We start from the raw sequence: 16,452 nt of genomic DNA, 5'->3' as shown, positions 1-16,452 counted from the left end.
CGAAGAGGTGGCCGCATGCCAGCTAGAAACTCCCCACGTCCCCGAGCCCCGGTCACCGAGAAGGCGCCGAGCCCTCCCGGCCTGCGCTGACCCGTATCCCGGTAAGGTGTGTTCGTTAAGGCTTCACTTGAGAAAATGACGAGGACAGACAGGACGGGAAAGACGCGTGTGGCGCTGCGGGCTCGCGCGGCCGCTCGGGGTTGGCTCCCCGAGCCCCCGCCGGGAGGAAAGACGGAGACCGTTCCTGCGCTGTGCGCTGTGCGTTAAAGGCATCGGGGTACGCCCTCCTGCCCCCCACCCTTCCCTCCCTGAACGAGGCTACAGCTCCTCATGGCTTCGAGCAGGCGAAGGGGACAGTCGCGGCGGGGCCTGTCCACCCGCCCGCCGCCGGCCGCGCTCCCTGCCCCTCCCCACCCCGCCGGGACCGGCAGGGCGCTTCGTGTCCTGAAGTTTTTTTTTTTTTTTTTTTGGAGAAAAAGAAAAAAATGCCAAACAACAACGAAGGGAAAAAGAAAAAGCAACATGCGAACATCCCCCCGCCCCAGTAAGACTGAGATCATCTTATTCTTCCCCTGAAAGAATGAAAAGAAACACTTTGGCCGAACCCCGGACACCGAGGGCCTTAGTGCCCCGCGCCCACCGCGCCCGTCCCCGTGTCCCTCAGAGCAAAATGAATTCATCGATGGCTTCCATGTATAAACACAACGTAAAAGAAAGGAGACTGGGGCCCGCACGCTCAGGGGATGCAGGACGCGGCCCTTGGGGAGTCTGCCGGAAACCCGCTTCTCCCTCCGGCGGCTCCCCTGCCCGTGTCCTGCCCTCCAGGGACAAGCGTGTCCACGACCGCCTCGTTTACAACAGAAGAAGCCCCGTCCCCTCCCCGAGAGTACAAGTCTGCGCCCAGAAGGATCGTAAGGCTCCAGCGCCCCAGTCCTGCTACATGGATCGACCCGCGTCGGAGCCGCCCCGGCCCGCCCCGGCCCCGGCCCTGCTCAGCTGCGGGCGTCCGGGCCGTCATTCCAGCGCCGCTTCAGCCGCAGCTTGGGGGGCATCAGCGCATCCTCCCTCTTCTCGGGGGTGCCGGGCTCCCTGCCGGGCCTGTCCTCGCCGTCCTCGGTCACCTCCGGGGCTTCCTCGCCGGGGGCGCTGACGGGCGCGGAGGGCCAGGCGGGCGGGGCCGCGGGGCGGGCGAAGACGGCGGCCCTGCCGTCCTCCGGCGCCGCCGGCCGGGGGCTGTCGGGGGCCTTCTCCGCGGCCGGCTCCACCTTAACTCTGGGGGGCGCAGGAGCCCCGGCGGGGGCGGCGGCCGCCTGCTGGCTCTCCGCCTTCTCCCGGTTCTTGCGCCCGGCCGGCGGGGGCTGCAGCTTGATGGAAAACGGAGTGGCCTCCTCGGGATGCAGCTGGCACTGCAGCGGCGGCACCACGAGCCCCGGGTACCGGGGGAAGGTCCGGGGGCTCAGGTGGTAGTTGAACACGGAGCAGGCCTGCGAGTGAAGGTAGTGCTTCATCTCCTCGGGGCTGAAGGAGAAGCAGCTGCTGGCGAAGGGGCTCAGGCCCGGGGACGGGCTGTAGGAGAAGACGGGGGGCGTCAGCGACAGCGCCGGCGAGATGGGGACGCTGAGCACGCCGCCGCGGCCGGGGGCCGGGGAGACCGCGAAGGGGCTGTGCGGGTCGGGGTAGAGCCCCGGCCTGGCGAACAGCGGCAGCACGATGTCGGGCTTGCGCTTCTGGTGGCCGATGCCGCCGGCCCCGGCGCCCCGGGACGCCATGAGCTCCGCACCCCGGCGCCAGGCGGCCGCGCCGTCCTCCAGCTCCGTGAGCTCGGCCTTGCGGTCCCCGCCGGTCCTCAGGTCCTGGCCCGAGGCGCCCAGCGAGCTTGCGGAGAAGCGCCCCGGCTGCACGTCGGCGGTGGGCGAGTGGGCGTCCAGAGGCGGGAAGTGGAAGCGGGGGGCGGCGGTGGGCACTGGCGGCGCGCTCTGCGGGGCCACACCTGCGGGCGGGAGGGACCAAAGGCCGCTTGAGGGACCCGGCCACGCCGTCAGCCCCCACACGCTGACTCGGGGCTGGCGCTCTGCGACAGGCAGGGACGCTCCAGCTGGACCGCACTCCACCCATCTCCCCGGGGTCCCGCCAGCACGGGGCTCGGGGACCCCTCTCGCTGGGCTAAAGCAGAAACTCCACAGAGAAGGAGCTACCCATCGGTCCCCACCAGATACCAGCATTGGGGCCTCAGTGAGGGGCAGTGAGGACGGTGGGCGCCAGGGCCCCCTCCTCTGCCCCTCTGGACACCGTCACCCGCTTCGGTGCCCAGCTGGGCGCAGTCTTCTGACTCTCATAATCTGGCTGAATCTATAAAGCTGACAAACAAATCAAACCGAAACACCAACCAAAATGTAAACGACAGGCGTGCGAAGCAGAGCATTAAAAGCCCAAAGGGCTTGCATAACACGCGTGGACAGACGACGTGCATTTTAGGAACGAAAACAGATTAAAAAAGAGGCCATGTGTTTAAGCTCTTATGGTGTAACTTGTGTCATTTCTGATACACAATCATGAGTTTACTGAAACTTAAATGTTTTTCAGTTTTCCCCAACCTAAATTCCTCTAACAAATTCTGTACGACGATCTCCCTCCCTGACATGCTGCTGCCAGAGCTTCTCAGGTGCTCAGAAGGCCGGGTGACAGCAGAGTGAAAGCCAGGCCTGCCACGCCGCCCACCAAGGCCACCTGCAACAAGCCGGCACCCTAAGCGGCCAACGTCGGGCGACAGGCCGCCTCTGGAGGCTCACAGTGCTCAGCTCTCTCAAAGGCCCTTCGGATAAGATAAGAGGGCACGAGCAAGGTGTGCCAGCTGAGGCCTCGGGACCCTGTGGGTTCCCGGCAGGTGTCAGCAGCTTCTACCACTGATGACGAGACGGACTCTACTCTCTGAGGCAGATCTAAGGCAGCTGGAAAAAAGGTCAAAGAAAAATAAGGAAAACCGAGGTTAGCGGAATCATGGTGGTTCAGGCGAAACGAGAAGGCGCCCGGCACACGCGTGGCCAGGACTCACTCCCCACGTGCTGCTGCCTTTCCTGTCTGTGTAACGCAGTTGTCACAGACAGGACCCTGGGCCACTGGGGTGGGTGACACACGGGCTTGCAAAACCCTGTGCCAGAGCATCACTTCTAAACTCGCGTGCCTCAGAAAGCCATCCTTCAGGACTTGTCCCCGCTAAGGCCACCGGTTTAGTCCTACGACTAGGAGAAACAGATGGGTGACTTTGCTTACAGTTTATGAGCCCAGAGGGTCCCAGGTCAAAAGCATCTCTTCTTCGAGCCTACTGCAGGGGCTAAGATCCCATCTCTTCTGATCATTCTGAATTTTGACTTTGTATTAAAGGTACATCTATCTGAACGCAAAGCACCCACTGTGTGCTGAAGGGCCGAGCACTGTGCATGCAACATGATGGCCGCTTCCTCAATGGCTTGACACTGGAGGATGTCTCAGTCTCCACACAGGCTGAGAAGGGCACACTGCGAGTCTGGGAGGAGGCAGCGGGACCCCGGCCTCTTCCAGAAACACTTGGGGGTGGAGGGTGTGTGTGTGTGTGGGGTGTTCCGGAGGTGGAGGGGCGGGGCCCCAGAGCGGCGCTGCAGGGAGCTTTCTGGAGCCTCACCTCCACCTGCAGCAGCCCTATGCTACGCCAGCAGAGCAAACCTAGGAAGGCTCTGCTTGAAAAAAACGTTTTCTACTTGAAAAGTTCCAATAATACTGCTTAGGAAGATCACCCTCACGGAGCCACCGTGAAATCCGAGCAGTGAGGCTGGAAAATCTGGGTTCCGATGGCAGCTCTCGCACCTTCCACCTGGTTGCCTGGTCAAGCACCTGGCCGGCCTTTGACCCTTCTGTAGGATGGAAATGAAGCCTCTGCCCGGCTTCCCAGTGGCCCCGGCGCCGGCGGCTGTGCAGCGAACTCGCCAGGGAGGTCGGTTACAACTCGACTAATCTCATGCTTCGAAAACTAAAAGTCGGTATTTGTAAAGATCTTAGAACAATATCAACACGTAGCAAAATGCATATACGTATCTGTTAAAATAAGCTTTTTTTAAAAAAAGATAATAATCAGGGTCTAAAAACCAAAACCTTAAGAGGCAGAGATCACCTGAACATGGGCCGTTTCTCAGATAGGAGTTTCAGAGCCACGTCAGACCTCCTGGGCGTTGCCGCGTCACTGCGGGTACGGGGTGCCCTTGCACCTGCGAGTCACGCTGAAGTGCACGGCGTGAAGCGCCATGGCGCCCGGCAGCGCCTCCGACATTTAGAACACGTTAGCGGGAGCGGACAAGGCACGCGGGGCAGCAACGCGAACGAACCGCGAGGGGCCACGCAGGGCTCGCGGTTCTACTTTCTCCCGTTTTTCTGTAGGTTTAAAGTTTTCCAAAATAAAGACAAACAACTTGGGGCGGGGGCAGGGAGGCACAGAGAGGTCTCACGGTCTCAAGTCCCCCCTTGAACTGGTCTGTCCTGTCCCCATCATTTCTTCGGTAGCCTTCCAATGTCCATCGTGTAAGTACGAGTAAATGTTTAAAGTGACTTAATGTTTTACAGGGTCTTTCGATGCTAAAATGATATTGTCCGAAGTACTTTCAACAGCATCCCACCCGAAACCGTCAACAGGAAGCAAGCAGGCCTGTGGAGAGGGAACGACTCTCCGCCTGGTCCTCCGTGAGCGTCTGTGCTGTTTGGATGCGTCATGACCAGCATGTATGGCTCTGTGCTCAGAAACACACAGATCGAAACGGCCTAGCTATCAGTCCCCCGTGCGGACACTGCCTCTGGCCCCTGATCTAAAGCCACAGCCCTGCCTCTCAGAGCACACGGCCCACCCCGGACGCACGGGACGGCGCCTGTCTTCCCTCTCCGAAGGAGGGGCTCCCCCATAACCTCTGCTTTGCTATGGGGGCTTACAGTGTCTGCTGACCAGACGGGGGACAGCGGTCCAGGGCGGCCAGGGGTGTGGTGAATGAGCTCTGTCTCCAGGGCCTGTCCCCCGAGACGCCGTCTAGCTGGCCGCTGTGCTCTGCCCACCTCAGTGACCTGCCTCCGCCGTCCTCGTTTTACCATTTGTGAGATGACATGGAGACGCGGACTCCGCGGGCTAGAGGAGTCGGTAACTCCCACACGGGAGCCAAAGTGCCCTGGTTGAGATGTTCGGTAAACGTCACGTTTCCTTTGTCATCATAAACCTTAACCTGAAACGGTTTCTGGTCTATCTACCTGAACGAAGGTTCTCTGTGAACAAAGACTCCAGTACTTTGGAGTCACCTGCACCTAGGAGTCGGTACCCCAGCCACCGGCACCCGTCCCCTGTCCGCCCCGCTCTCCAATCAGGGCTGGAGCTGGGCAGAATGGCGGGCGGTGCTCGGCCGCCTCCGTCAGGTCTCCAGACCAGTCTCCTTGGAGAGGCCAGACGGCCTCGCCTTGGAAAAGCATGACAGCCCGCGGCTGCTCCGGGCTGTCTCACGGGCTGGGTTTCTGGGTCCAACAGACGAGACTGGGCCACAGAGAAAAGATCATGAAGTCTTTTGGCGGGGGTGGTATGGAAGGTATGAACAGCAACACGCCCTTCCGAACTGCCGCTGGGCCCGCCCGGGGCCCGATTCTTCCGAGCATCACGTGTGTGTGGGGCGAGGGCGAGAGAGAGCGAGCGAGAGAGCGAGAGAGAGAGCGAGAGAGAGAGCGAGAGAGAGCGAGAGAGAGAAGGCGCACGCGCGGAAATGGGGTTCGAGGAGCTAGAACAGGTTTGATTCCCTGACGCCTCTCCCTCAGGCACGAGGAAAGAAAACAGGCCGTAATTAGACAGATGCATTCCAACGCCGCTTTTTCTTTTTTTTTTTTAAACATACGGGCAGGGACAGGAGGGCGGGCCAGGAACGAGAGATGGAAGTGGGAAGATAGCAGCGCCCAGCGCGAACTGCCCCGACTCGTGTGGGCAGTCGCCACTACCTGCGGTGGCTCTCGGCACTGCGCTCTCGGCCACACCCCCGCTCTAAGTTTTCTTTTCTCCCGACTTTTCTGCGAGAGGTTATAACTCTGCAGAATCACAGACTTCCTCGCCTCTGCGCCGCCGCAAGGACGGTACCGACGGCTGGTCAGAAGCCAGCTCTGCGATCTGCCTTCTCGGGCTGGGTGTGATCTGCGTCCAGGAAGGAGCAGGTGCCCTGTGAGGGACCGCCTTCTGCACCCGGAGGCCAGGCTGCAGCGCTGGCGCGGCGCCGTGCGGGACGCGGTCACCAGACCCCAGGGGGAAGCCTCGCTTGTTCTCTGAGGAGCTGCTGGTGCAGATCAAAGCCACTGCCTTTCACTGCAAACATACAAACCTCCCTTTCTGTGATCAAGGATGCTGTGGTTTTGATGACAGCCACTTGATAAGGAAGAGTTTGGTAGTTTCATAGAAAATCGGAAGTGTTTGTAGAAATAGGTTTTTGTCTATGAAAGAACCACTAGGCAGGGTGTTAAAATAAGTCCGGAACTTCAAGATCGACACAAACGCATGGGACACGATTCCTAAGGAGGACATCTAGGAGATGACAAAAGTAACGTGCACAAGAGGGAACCACAACAGCCGACCGAACGGCTGCCCCCGACGCGGCCCGGTCCATTGCTCTGGGCACGAGGGGAGCAGGACACGCCGAGGGCCACGTGACCCGTCTCCAGGCACCCCTCACCCATGCCGGTCTTACACGCGAGCTTTTAAAATCCTTTTTGACTCAAAATTAATTCCCCATGAAGAGACTTTGCATCTTACCACTCGTCCGAACGTTGAGGAACGGGTAGTTGGGCATCACCAGCTTGTTGAAGTTGAATTTGTAAGTAAACCTTTTCCCTTTTGTTTTATGAAGGATCCTCTTGTTGTAATAGTATCTGTGAACACAGGAACGTGTGTCGGCTCCTCTCTGACCTGGACACGGCTCCTGACGCATGCAGAGAGCCTCCAGCAACTCTCGCTCTAAGTATCGCTTGCAAAGGTCACTGTCGCACTTTGCGGCCGTGCCCTCAGGTCACTGCCGGGAGGCCCAGGAGCTTACTCTGCTCCTTCAGTTTGCGACCAGGCCCCAGTCTGGGGAGGCTCGCAGGGCCGGTGGCCGAGCACCCACCCAGTGCCCGGCACCCTTCCTCTGCCGCGCTCCAGTTTCAATTCTACGGTGCGTTTCCTTCCTGTTCTACCGTGTGCCACTGCCCAGTTTCTCTTTCCTGCCTTACCCAGGTGGGGGCGGACAGTCTCTTGGGAGACCAGATGCGGTTAGTCTCGAGAGCACAGAGGAAGGAGCGTGTTTTACGGTGGCGGGTCAAACAATGGAAAGCAGCCACCGGCCTGCGGCAGATTTTACATTCAGGGTCACTAAGGATGGAACCCCGGCCCCCAGGAACTCGATGCACCGGGGACCTTCAGCCCCGCGCCCACCCGGGGCGCAGGTTCACACCGTCCCTCGGTCCCTCGAGGACCAAGGGTTATGAAACGTACAGACCGACCGGGGAGCAGAGAACATGAGAAAGCGTGCGGGGCAGTCCCCGGCAAGCCCCGAGCACCCAGCGGCCTGGGCGCCGGGAGCACTCCGCCCTCCGCCCTCCCGCGGCCTGAACCCTCTGTCCTCTCTCCCAGGAGAGCCTGGAGAGGAGGAAAGCCAGCGGACTGCCCGCAGGGAGGTCTGAAGTGATCTCTTGGCCACACTCTTGCTCCCCTCCAAGCAAAGCCGGCCTGTCGGGACCTAGTGCCCGCCGCACCGGGACCCCCAGGTCGAAGTGGAGACACCTCCCCTTTGGGGCCCCTGCTGCTCAGAGGTGGCAGCTCCTCCGCTCCCACCGAGGTCACCCCATTCCCCGAGGCGGAATGGGCTCCTGTCACCTGACACCCTTTCGGCCTACTCTTCACCAAGCTGCTCTGTCTCCTTCTGGTCTGTCACCACCGTGGACCTGGGGTCACCCCCTCTCACCTGAGGGCCCGGCTCAGCTTGTCGTAGTTCATCTGTGGCTTGCACTTCCTGCGGCCCCAGAGGCGGGCCACCTCGTCCGGGTCCTTGATGACGAACTCCCCGTACTCTCCCTGCTGCCAGGCGATGACGTGGCGGAACTCCTCCTTCTGCAGCAGCTCCAGGATGAAGTGCCACAGCTGGATCTGCCGGGAGCCGGGGGACGACTCTGTCTTGTAGGCCCAGTCCGGGAACGGATACCCTTTGGCGTGAAAGGGGCGAGACGGGGGGGTCGGGCTGGGGCGCGTGTGCCGGGAACCCTGCACTCCCGCCCCGGGCTGAGTCTGCGCACGCGCCACCGACGCCCTCTGGTCAGGGGGCGCTGACCACGACGGGGGCAGCAGAGCACAGACAAGTCACCTTTCCTCACCGCCGTCGCCAAGGCCGACGAGAGCCGGGTGGCGGCACCCAGGCGTCCTACTCGCTTACCCTCCCGTAAGCTACTCAGCCCCATGCTGCTTCCTACGAAGCCACGAGAATTCCAACGGGGATGAGCAGGAAAGGACACGAATGTTTTAGGAAAATGCAGCTGAAAGCCCCTCCCCCCAAGGTTGGAATTGTGTCTCGAACTGGAAGGAGCGCCGAAAGCTGGGGAGAAAGGTGTGGTGACATGTCGGGCACACGTCCCCAGGAAGCAGGCCTACGATGCCCTAGCAGCATCCACCCAGGCAAGGGGCTGTCGTCACAGTCTGGCATTTGTAAACGGAGCCCAAGTGGAGAGAAAAGGAACCGGCCGGGGACGTTCTGCGTGCGTGGCGGTGACCCACGCCTGCTCACCTCCACCTCCTTCTGGCTTCTCCCCGATGCTGCAGCCCGCTTTCATTTTCAGCCTCCTGCTGAGACACAAGCCACATCGGTCACTTTAAGGTGCTCCTGTTTATTGTCTTCCCAAGGTTTTCCAGCGGCCTGTCCCCGGACTTCCCTTTCCTTATCTTTTCCTCCTTACGTAACCCTTTCTTTCAAACAGGCCACCTCCACACTGCTAATCCCCAAGTCATCAGATGCCAGTCCTCAGGTTCTCAGCTTCAAAGGCCCTGATTACCTCTCACCTGACTGTAAACCGCAGAGGGTAAACACACGGGGCATTAACATTTGCCTTCTTCCTCCTCACCCGACCTGCCCTTCGGAAAGGACAGGCACCTCGACGAGCGCAAATAGGCAGCCAAGGGAGTCCGTTTGTCTTCTATGACTAGACGGGCCCAGATGCCAAGACACACACTCGGACACTCGGACTCACCCAGACGTACCCGTCTCGGAGTGAAAAAACCCAGCCTGTCTGACGCCACACAGAAGGGACCGTCTGATTCTGATCAACTTTACTGAATTACCACGAGAGGCAGAAGGAAACCGGGGTCAGAACCTGCCTCCCCCTCCTTGAAAAGCACCCGGGACACAGGAAGTAAACACGCAGCTCGGGCTGCTCTAAACCAGGAACGCGCACGCCCCACACTTGTTTTGAGGGAAAATTTTTATGTTTTGGCCCTTTAATAGGAAAGAAAAGAGGCATTTCTGAAGGCTGTTCGGTAAGCAGAGGGCGTCACCCTGAGCCCCCAGTTCGCTCCATCCGGACCTCCAGGTCCCCAGTAACGCCCCTTCCCTGTGGCTGGCAGCGAGCGGCTCCGAATCAGTGGGAAGGGTGAAGCCGCCCGAGGGACGTGTGGGCAGAGGACGGCCATGTCCCGGGGGATGACAGGCCCCTGGCACGCACGCCCGCGGGGCTCCGGAGGGCATGTGGGCGCCCCGCCCCACGCCTAATCTCGGCGACGCCGCTGAACCCGGGGACCCTCGAGACCCTTTGAGTTTCTCCGCCTTCCGCACGAGAACCTGCGTTTCCATCCGTAACACTCCTCGGGAGCGAGGAGGGGACAAGTCCCTCGGGAAGAAGCCGCACGCGCGCACGCACGCACGAGAGCCACGGCGACAGGGCCCAGGGCAGGGCCGGCGCTCCGCGGCGGCTCCCACGGCCGCGGCCCACGGGGAGCAAGGCGCGCGCCCCCGCCCCAGTCCCATGGCGGCAGAGACGCCTCCGGGAAGCCCTCCCGGACGCTGGCGCCCGCCTGGCTGCCCGCGCGGGTCCCCGCCCGGAGCCGCCGTCCGGCAGGGCCAGCTCCGTCGCCCCGCGCCGCGCACCGGGGCCCGCGAGGGGGGCGCGCGGCCCCGGAGCCGCCCTCGCCGCGCCTCCCGGCCGGGCCTCCGTCGCTCGAGCGCGGTCGGGGTCCCTGGCGCCCCTCGGACCCCGCGCCCCCTCCCCGCCCCGCCCGCCGCGCCGGGGGAGGCCGGCGGCGCGGGGACGCGGCCCGCGGGCGGCCGAGCCCCGGGACGCCGTCCCGGCCGAGGTTCGGGCGCCAGCCCGAGGGCCCGGGCGGCGGGGCCGCGACTCACCGCTCCCGGCACGGCCCGAGTTCGGTCCGCTCTCCTCGGCGGCGTCTCCGGCTCCTCCTCACCCGGCCGAGCAGGAAGTGACCTCCTCGGCGCTGTCGTCACTTCCAGCCGCGGCCCAGGGGGCGGGGAGGAGGCGGCGCCGTCCCGCGAGCCGCCGGCCGCGCCCAGCCGCGCCCCCCGCGGCGCCGGCCGCCGACGCCGACTTCCGCCCGCGCCCCGCCCCCGGCGCCCGGGCGCGCAGCGTGCGTCACGCCGGGGCGCGTCACGCCGGGGCGCGTCACGCCGGGGCACGTCACGCCGGGGCACGTCACGCACGCTCGCCGTGGGCGGCCCGCGGGCCCGTCTCGTCGCGGGCGGGGGCGGCGCGGATGCTAGCCGGGCCGAGGCCGCCCCCGGAGCGCGGTGGCCCCGGGGGGGGGGGGCCGCGGACCTCGGGGCTCCGCCGCCCGCCGACGAGGGGCCCTTCGCCTCCCGGGAGGGCAGCCGCGAAGCCCTCTGGGTCGCGCTGCTTGGGCCTTTGTCCCGGCGATGGCGGGGCCGGGCCGCGCCTGTCCCCTTCTCTCAGCGTCGGGTCTGAACTTGGCCTCATCTAAGCAGCTTGCAGACCCCCTCCCCCGGGCGTCCGGCGCTCCTTCCCTGTCCCCTTCTCCTTCTCCAGTGGGTGCCAGTGCCCGGTGCAGGGGACCTCGGCCTCCCTCCAAAGCTCAGCGGCCGAGGCTCGCAAGCAGGTCGGCCTCATGGCTGTCCCCAGCCCCTGCGGCTACGTGATGTCCAGGTCCAGTGTTCTCCAGAGGCAGGAAAACAGGGGAGTGAGGATCAGTAAAGGTTAAACAAATCTCAGTGCAGAATGGAAGGAGAACTGAGCAGTTTTAAAGCGTGGTACGCGTCTTGCGCCGCAATCCCCAGCCGTCCAAACCTCCCAGATTCTACCACCACAGAAGTTCTCATGCGAAACTCGTGTGTGGACCCACCAATCGTGGGTCCGATGGCACCTGCACATCCCAAATGCCACAAAGAGTGGGCGGACGTCACCGCAAGCTGTTGGAGAAGGTGGCTTCTGGTGTCGGCTTTGCTCCTAGGCATTCTCTACCTGTTGATAACAAGTTGGGCCTTTCTGGGCCTTGGCGCTCCTTTCTTGTTTAAAAAGAAGGGATAATAGCATTGGTGATGTCTTTTCCAGTTAGGAAACCTGCTAGTCGGTGAGTAAAATGAGCAAAATTTTAGCGCCGCAGAGGGGGCTAGCACTATCTGATCACACCACGGGCTCCGAGTGTGGGAACCATCCGCAGGCCCTCGGTGTCTTCTGTGCCCTGCCTGGAACAATGTCTGTGAACAGGCGTCTGGCCGAACAGTCTGCAGAATGCTGGGGTTTAGCAAGGATGTAAGCCGTCAGGTCCCGGCACCTCCATTTAGCAGTGCGACCTCGGTGGAGTTACTTGATCTCTCTGTGTCAGCTCCTCAGCTGGACAGCGTGATACGTGTCGTACCTACTCAAGGCCGTATGGAATGTGTTAAGTGTAGAGTGGTTACAACAGTGGCACTGGGTAAATGCGGCAGATGAGCACATGTGGGCAGCAATGACAGTCGTAAGAATCATCAGAAAATTCCTCAGATTCTCACACTGTCCATGCAAATCTTAGTAATTGTGTCCACCTGGAAACCAGGGCCTGCAGGCACGAAGTCGCCAGCCTTTGCCTATGGCTCGGGCTGTGGTCAGAGCTAGCGCTTAGCCTCCGAGGACCCTGTGTTTCACAAAGGGCCAGAAACCGGAGGACAGGGACGCTGCGCGCATTCGCACCCCCCCGGCCTCCCAGCGGTCCTCTGCTGCTGCTGCTCTAATTGGTCATAAAGGATGACTTGAATAAACACAGTCAGCAGAGACAGACAGGACCGTCTAGCTGGCTGGAGTCTGAACTGATACACTGAGAAATTCTCCGCCTGCTCAGCAGTTTTTACACTGAGAACCCAGTCACTGGCCTGAAGCTCGGCAGGCGAACTGGGGTTTGATAAAGCACACTGGACATCCCGCACAGCTGGTGCGTCTGCACCGATGAGTTTCGCATGGGAACCTCTCCTGCGGTGGCAGGATCCGGGGAGAGCCGGACGGCTGGGGACTCGGGCCCAGCGTCCCCCAGGTCCCTGTCTGCTCTCCTCCAGCACTGCGCTCCTCCTCGGCTGCAGGACTGGCTCTGGCCACGCAGGGGTCCTCGTTCCTGCCGCTCGGGGGCGGAAGCTCGTGACACGGCCTAGGCATCGAGGCGGGTTGCCATCTCGCTCTAATTTCCACCTGCTCCAAGCCCTCTTTGTCCGCGGACGCTGCCCTCTGCTCCACTTCCACTCAGCTGTTCCACGTGCCCAGGATACACCTCGGGCCTAACGCAGCTCTGGCCGCTCCATGGCTTCTGAAATTAAAAAAAAAAAAAAAAAAAGAGGAAAGAAAGAACATCTAAAATTAATTTTCTCCAAAAGCCCTTCCCGGATTGGAGGGCGTGTGTGTTTCTTCCCCCTCGCTCTCCTGCGTTGCTCCTGTTTTCACTCGGGCACCGATGTCAGCCACGGCCCTGACACTCCGGGCCACGCTCATGACATCGATGCCTCCCTGTGCTTCCGAGCGGCCGGCCGCGGTGATTGACGGTGGCAGACACCGGCTGGATGTCATGTGTGTCTTTGTTCTTAGAGCGTTTGTCACGGACTGCAGGCCTCGAACCCGGTGCCGCAGCCTGGAGCCCTGTGCAGTGCCCAGGCCTCTCCTGTCACCGTCGGGAAGGCCTACCCGTGATCGTTTCCTCTTCCGCTAACATGGCCAGTGCGCCGCCGCCACTGGCTTCCTCCCTCCTGCTCCGTCTCCTTTGAGTTTCCCGGAGGAGGGCAGGGCGCGTCTTTTCCCCAGACTTCTCACCGAACTGGGGTTCGCAGGACCTGCCTTTTGCTCATTGTGTCCTGAGTTCTGACGACCTCATCTCTCCAGGGGGGATGCCACGGAGGTCCTCGATGAGGACAGAGCGCCCTGATGGCTGTGGAGCGCCCCTGAAGCGCGAGGCCCTCTGCGAGGGCGGAGGGTCACGGCAGTTCTGGGCCCCACCGCAGACTCCACACTAGTCACGGCCTCAGACTTTACAGTGGTCGTCACCCAATTTCACAAACTCTGAGTAGATTTAATGTTTCAGACTTGGTTGGGACTCTAATGGAAAAATAATTTTACCTTGAGCATTGGGGTTGTTGAGTTTCAGCCAGGCAGTATTTTGTACGGCCTGCCTTGAGGTGATTCAGGTCAATCTCTCCAAGCCTCAGTTTCCCCATCCATAAAATGATTAGGGCAAGAACTTCCAGAAAGAGAAATACGCTAACGTTAAAACATTGTTTGTGATGCTAGCCAAAGACCGAAGGGTACAAACGACAAAAATCGTCTCATTTCTGCTCCTTGCGACTCAGTTTCCCTGCGCGCACAGAGCGGGTAAATTACTGCGAGGGAAGAAACTCTCCCCACAGAGCGTCTGCGTTTTGCCACAGCGGACGGGAGCAGTGTGGAAGAGCTTGTTTTCTGGCGTGTTTTTCCCATCAATGCGAGGTGGTTGTGGGGACAGAGGAATGAGTGGGGATCCCCAGATTAAAGGTTAAGCAAGTCCAAAGCAGAAGTAACTGTCCAAAGTCGCAGCTCAGCCGGGAGGAGCAGGGGCCCTGGCCATCTCTTCAGCAGCAACCTGGGGACGCGAGGACTCTCCGGGGTTCCACGTCCATCGCAGTCCACAAATCCCCCTTCCTCTCATTTCCTCTTTTTAGGTCTTGGTTCCCCCATCTCAAAACAGCACGGTGGGGTTGGCGCGGGAGATGACAAAGGGCCAGCCTGGGAGAACAGGATTCGCAGGAAATGGCCACTTGACCTATTTGGCTTTTTTTCTTTTTCTTTTTCCTGGCAGCCTGGGAGAAAACTTCCCCTAAGCCGACGTTTGCTCGCCAAAACCTGTGTGTTTCTGAAGGCGCGCTTCTTCCAGGAAGCCTGCTGCAGTGAGGCGGAGTAGAGGGCCAGCTTCTCCCCGGCTCCCCTGCTGGGATGTGTTTTCGAGGCCCTGTCCTTGTTCCCCACTCTCGTGAGACCCGAAGCCTTGACCCGTGTGCCGCCTCAACGTTTTGCGGTCCTTCCTATGCGCTCGCCGTTCGCGGCGGGCTCTCGCTGCTTTCTCTTTGTGACTGTCCATGTCCTTTGTAATCCTCTGAGGGCAGAGACTGTGCCAATCTAATTCTCATTACGTAAGGGCCAATAAAAATGGTCATCACTGTAACAGACTCGAGGGCCACAGCCTAACAAACACCGGCAACGGCTCGGTGGGCAGCGGCGTGAGGTGTGCAGTCAGACTCATTAAAAGGTGGTCTCCTTAAAATACTTCAGGAACGCTTCCCTTTAATAATTGCCTGCCTATTTGGGACTTGTAGATGCCCAGAGAGGGAATGAATGTCACGGGCCATCCATCTCACCCTCCCACAAGGTGCTACCAGCCTCTCCTTGAACCCTTGCAGTCACGAGGGGTTCACTGCGTTCCCCAACACCTAGTCGACCTCGATTTTTTATTGTAGAATATATCCGGGGTACAAAAGAGTGTGTGAAGAACAAAAATAAAGCAAAGCCTGCAAGTGACTAGTTCCCAGGGAAGGGTCAGAGGTTACCGTACCCCAGGACTCTTCTTCCCCCTCCCGATTTCATCCGGTTCAGTGCTTGGATCACCCTACCTGTAGAAAGGTCTTCTTTATCTGGAGCTAAAATGCGTTCCACTGACATATCTACCTGTGACTTCTGGTTCTGGGCACTGGGGCTTGCAGATTCCATGTGATCTGTCTTTCGCGTGACAACCTGTCAGCTGTTGGAAGACAGGTATAATGCCTCCGGTCAGGAGGGGTGGGAGGAAGCGTTCTCGGTTCCGTTCCTCTTCGAAGAGAACTGTACACGCACCTGGGCTGGGCAGCAGAGCGTAGAGGAAAACCGTCCTCTACTTGATTTGGACTCTGTCTCGTCTGTCTCTCTTAAACTTTGACCTTGGCTGGGATCGACTGTTTCAGAGAGCACTACACGGCTCAGTAGATAGTCAAAACCCGCATGGTTTTTCTTACAGGGTCTGTTAAGTAGTTCTCGCAGCTAAATGCTGGACTTTATGTTAATTATGTTGATTCTTGTCAATTACATTTGGTTGGTTTTGGTCTGTTAGTCATTCCTGCCTATGTCATGTGGATTTATCAGAATGTATTATTGTATCGTTTATTGATAGGTTTCATTCGGAGGAAGCATGAAAAACACTTCCGTGGAACGCATTAAAATGCTCACGTTAAACTACTCTGAACACAATCAGATATTTTCCCAATAGTTCAGAAGCTACCGCAGGACCTTTCAGTGTCTCCTCAATTACCGTCCCTTCCATCTGTGGGGCGCCGGTTCGTGAGGTGCAGGTAATGGGATTATCTACAGCAGCGTGCTTTAGTGCGTGCGACCCTGGCAGAGGGCGAAAGGCGCTGAGGGAGGCCGAGGACGTCAGAGCTCAGAGCCATGCCGGTCACGGGTGCCGGCCGTGGGCGGGGGTGGCGGGAGGGGCCGAGGCACGAGCGCGGACGTCATAAGGAACTGAGATTCCGTCATGTCCTGGCGTCAGTGCAGAAGGCGGAACCTCTCGCTACATGTTCTTCCAGGATATTTTCCTCTTAACAGCAAATTGTCGTAATGGGCTTTGTCGATGTGCTTGCGGTGATCCCGTTAAGACCGGCTTCGTCGGCACAACTGGGAAAAATCACTGTCATTGTAATAACAGGTCTTGATTTTGCAGCCAACATCTGGGCTGCTCATAGTTTAAACAAAGAAGAAAGACTCAGAGCTTGGAAGGGAAACATGCTCGCAGGCACCCCCTCCTCCTGGCTGTGGGGAAGAGCCCGGGGCACAGAGGACGTGCCCCGGCAAAGTGTGCGTAGGCCTGCCTGCACACACATGTGCGTGCGCCGCATCCCGCAGCTGCGGGCTGCAGCCCGAGACCCGTCCTGCCCCGGCACGCCGGGCCGGCCCACGGCGGGGCTCGCTTCT

The 16,452-nt window shown here is 60.2% G+C and overlaps 1 protein-coding gene and 1 long non-coding RNA gene across 4 annotated transcripts; one reads left to right on the top strand and one right to left on the bottom strand.

Moving 5' to 3' along the window:
- Nucleotides 1-450: 450 nt before the first annotated feature.
- Nucleotides 451-10,478, bottom strand: LOC107521510 (ETS translocation variant 3). Of its 3 annotated transcripts, none has more exons than XM_016166272.2 (5): nucleotides 10,395-10,478; nucleotides 8,790-8,845; nucleotides 7,977-8,214; nucleotides 6,791-6,906; nucleotides 451-1,990 (listed from the first exon to the last, which is right to left on the bottom strand). In XM_016166272.2, the coding sequence occupies exons 2-5, from the start codon at nucleotides 8,833-8,835 to the stop codon at nucleotides 993-995; spliced, it is 1,398 nt and encodes a 465-aa protein (XP_016021758.2). In that variant the 5' UTR covers nucleotides 8,836-8,845; nucleotides 10,395-10,478; the 3' UTR covers nucleotides 451-992. The 3 variants fall into 3 exon arrangements, with proteins under 3 accessions (XP_016021758.2, XP_016021757.2, XP_036090660.1); XM_016166271.2 differs by having other exon boundaries at nucleotides 8,790-8,848; nucleotides 10,395-10,476; XM_036234767.1 differs by lacking the exon at nucleotides 451-1,990 and having other exon boundaries at nucleotides 2,013-6,906; nucleotides 8,790-8,848; nucleotides 10,395-10,476.
- Nucleotides 10,479-10,732: 254 nt separating this feature from the next.
- Nucleotides 10,733-15,724, top strand: LOC118612867. Its single transcript, XR_004955195.1, has 2 exons — nucleotides 10,733-13,962; nucleotides 14,312-15,724. It is a non-coding gene; the product is annotated as an uncharacterized LOC118612867 (long non-coding RNA).
- The last annotated feature ends 728 nt before the right edge of the window (nucleotides 15,725-16,452 follow it).

This window comes from Rousettus aegyptiacus, unplaced genomic scaffold (assembly GCF_014176215.1).
Source record: "Rousettus aegyptiacus isolate mRouAeg1 unplaced genomic scaffold, mRouAeg1.p scaffold_m13_p_17, whole genome shotgun sequence".
Lineage (NCBI taxonomy): Eukaryota > Metazoa > Chordata > Mammalia > Chiroptera > Pteropodidae > Rousettus > Rousettus aegyptiacus.
The sequence above is the reverse complement of the archived record's forward strand: the minus strand, read 5'-3'. Positions and strand labels throughout refer to the sequence as shown.

Bases quoted from the DNA above. Each gene is read 5' to 3' on its own strand.
- LOC107521510 (XM_016166272.2), bottom strand. From the start codon at position 8,835: ATGAAAGCGGGCTGCAGCATCGGGGAGAAGCCAGAAGGAGGTGGAG. The intron at 6,907-7,976 runs GTGAGAGGGGGT...CTGTGTTCACAG, and splicing joins AAGCTGAGCCGGGCCCTCAG to ATACTATTACAACAAGAGGA. The intron at 1,991-6,790 runs GTAAGATGCAAA...TCCCGCCCGCAG, and splicing joins CCTCAACGTTCGGACGAGTG to GTGTGGCCCCGCAGAGCGCG.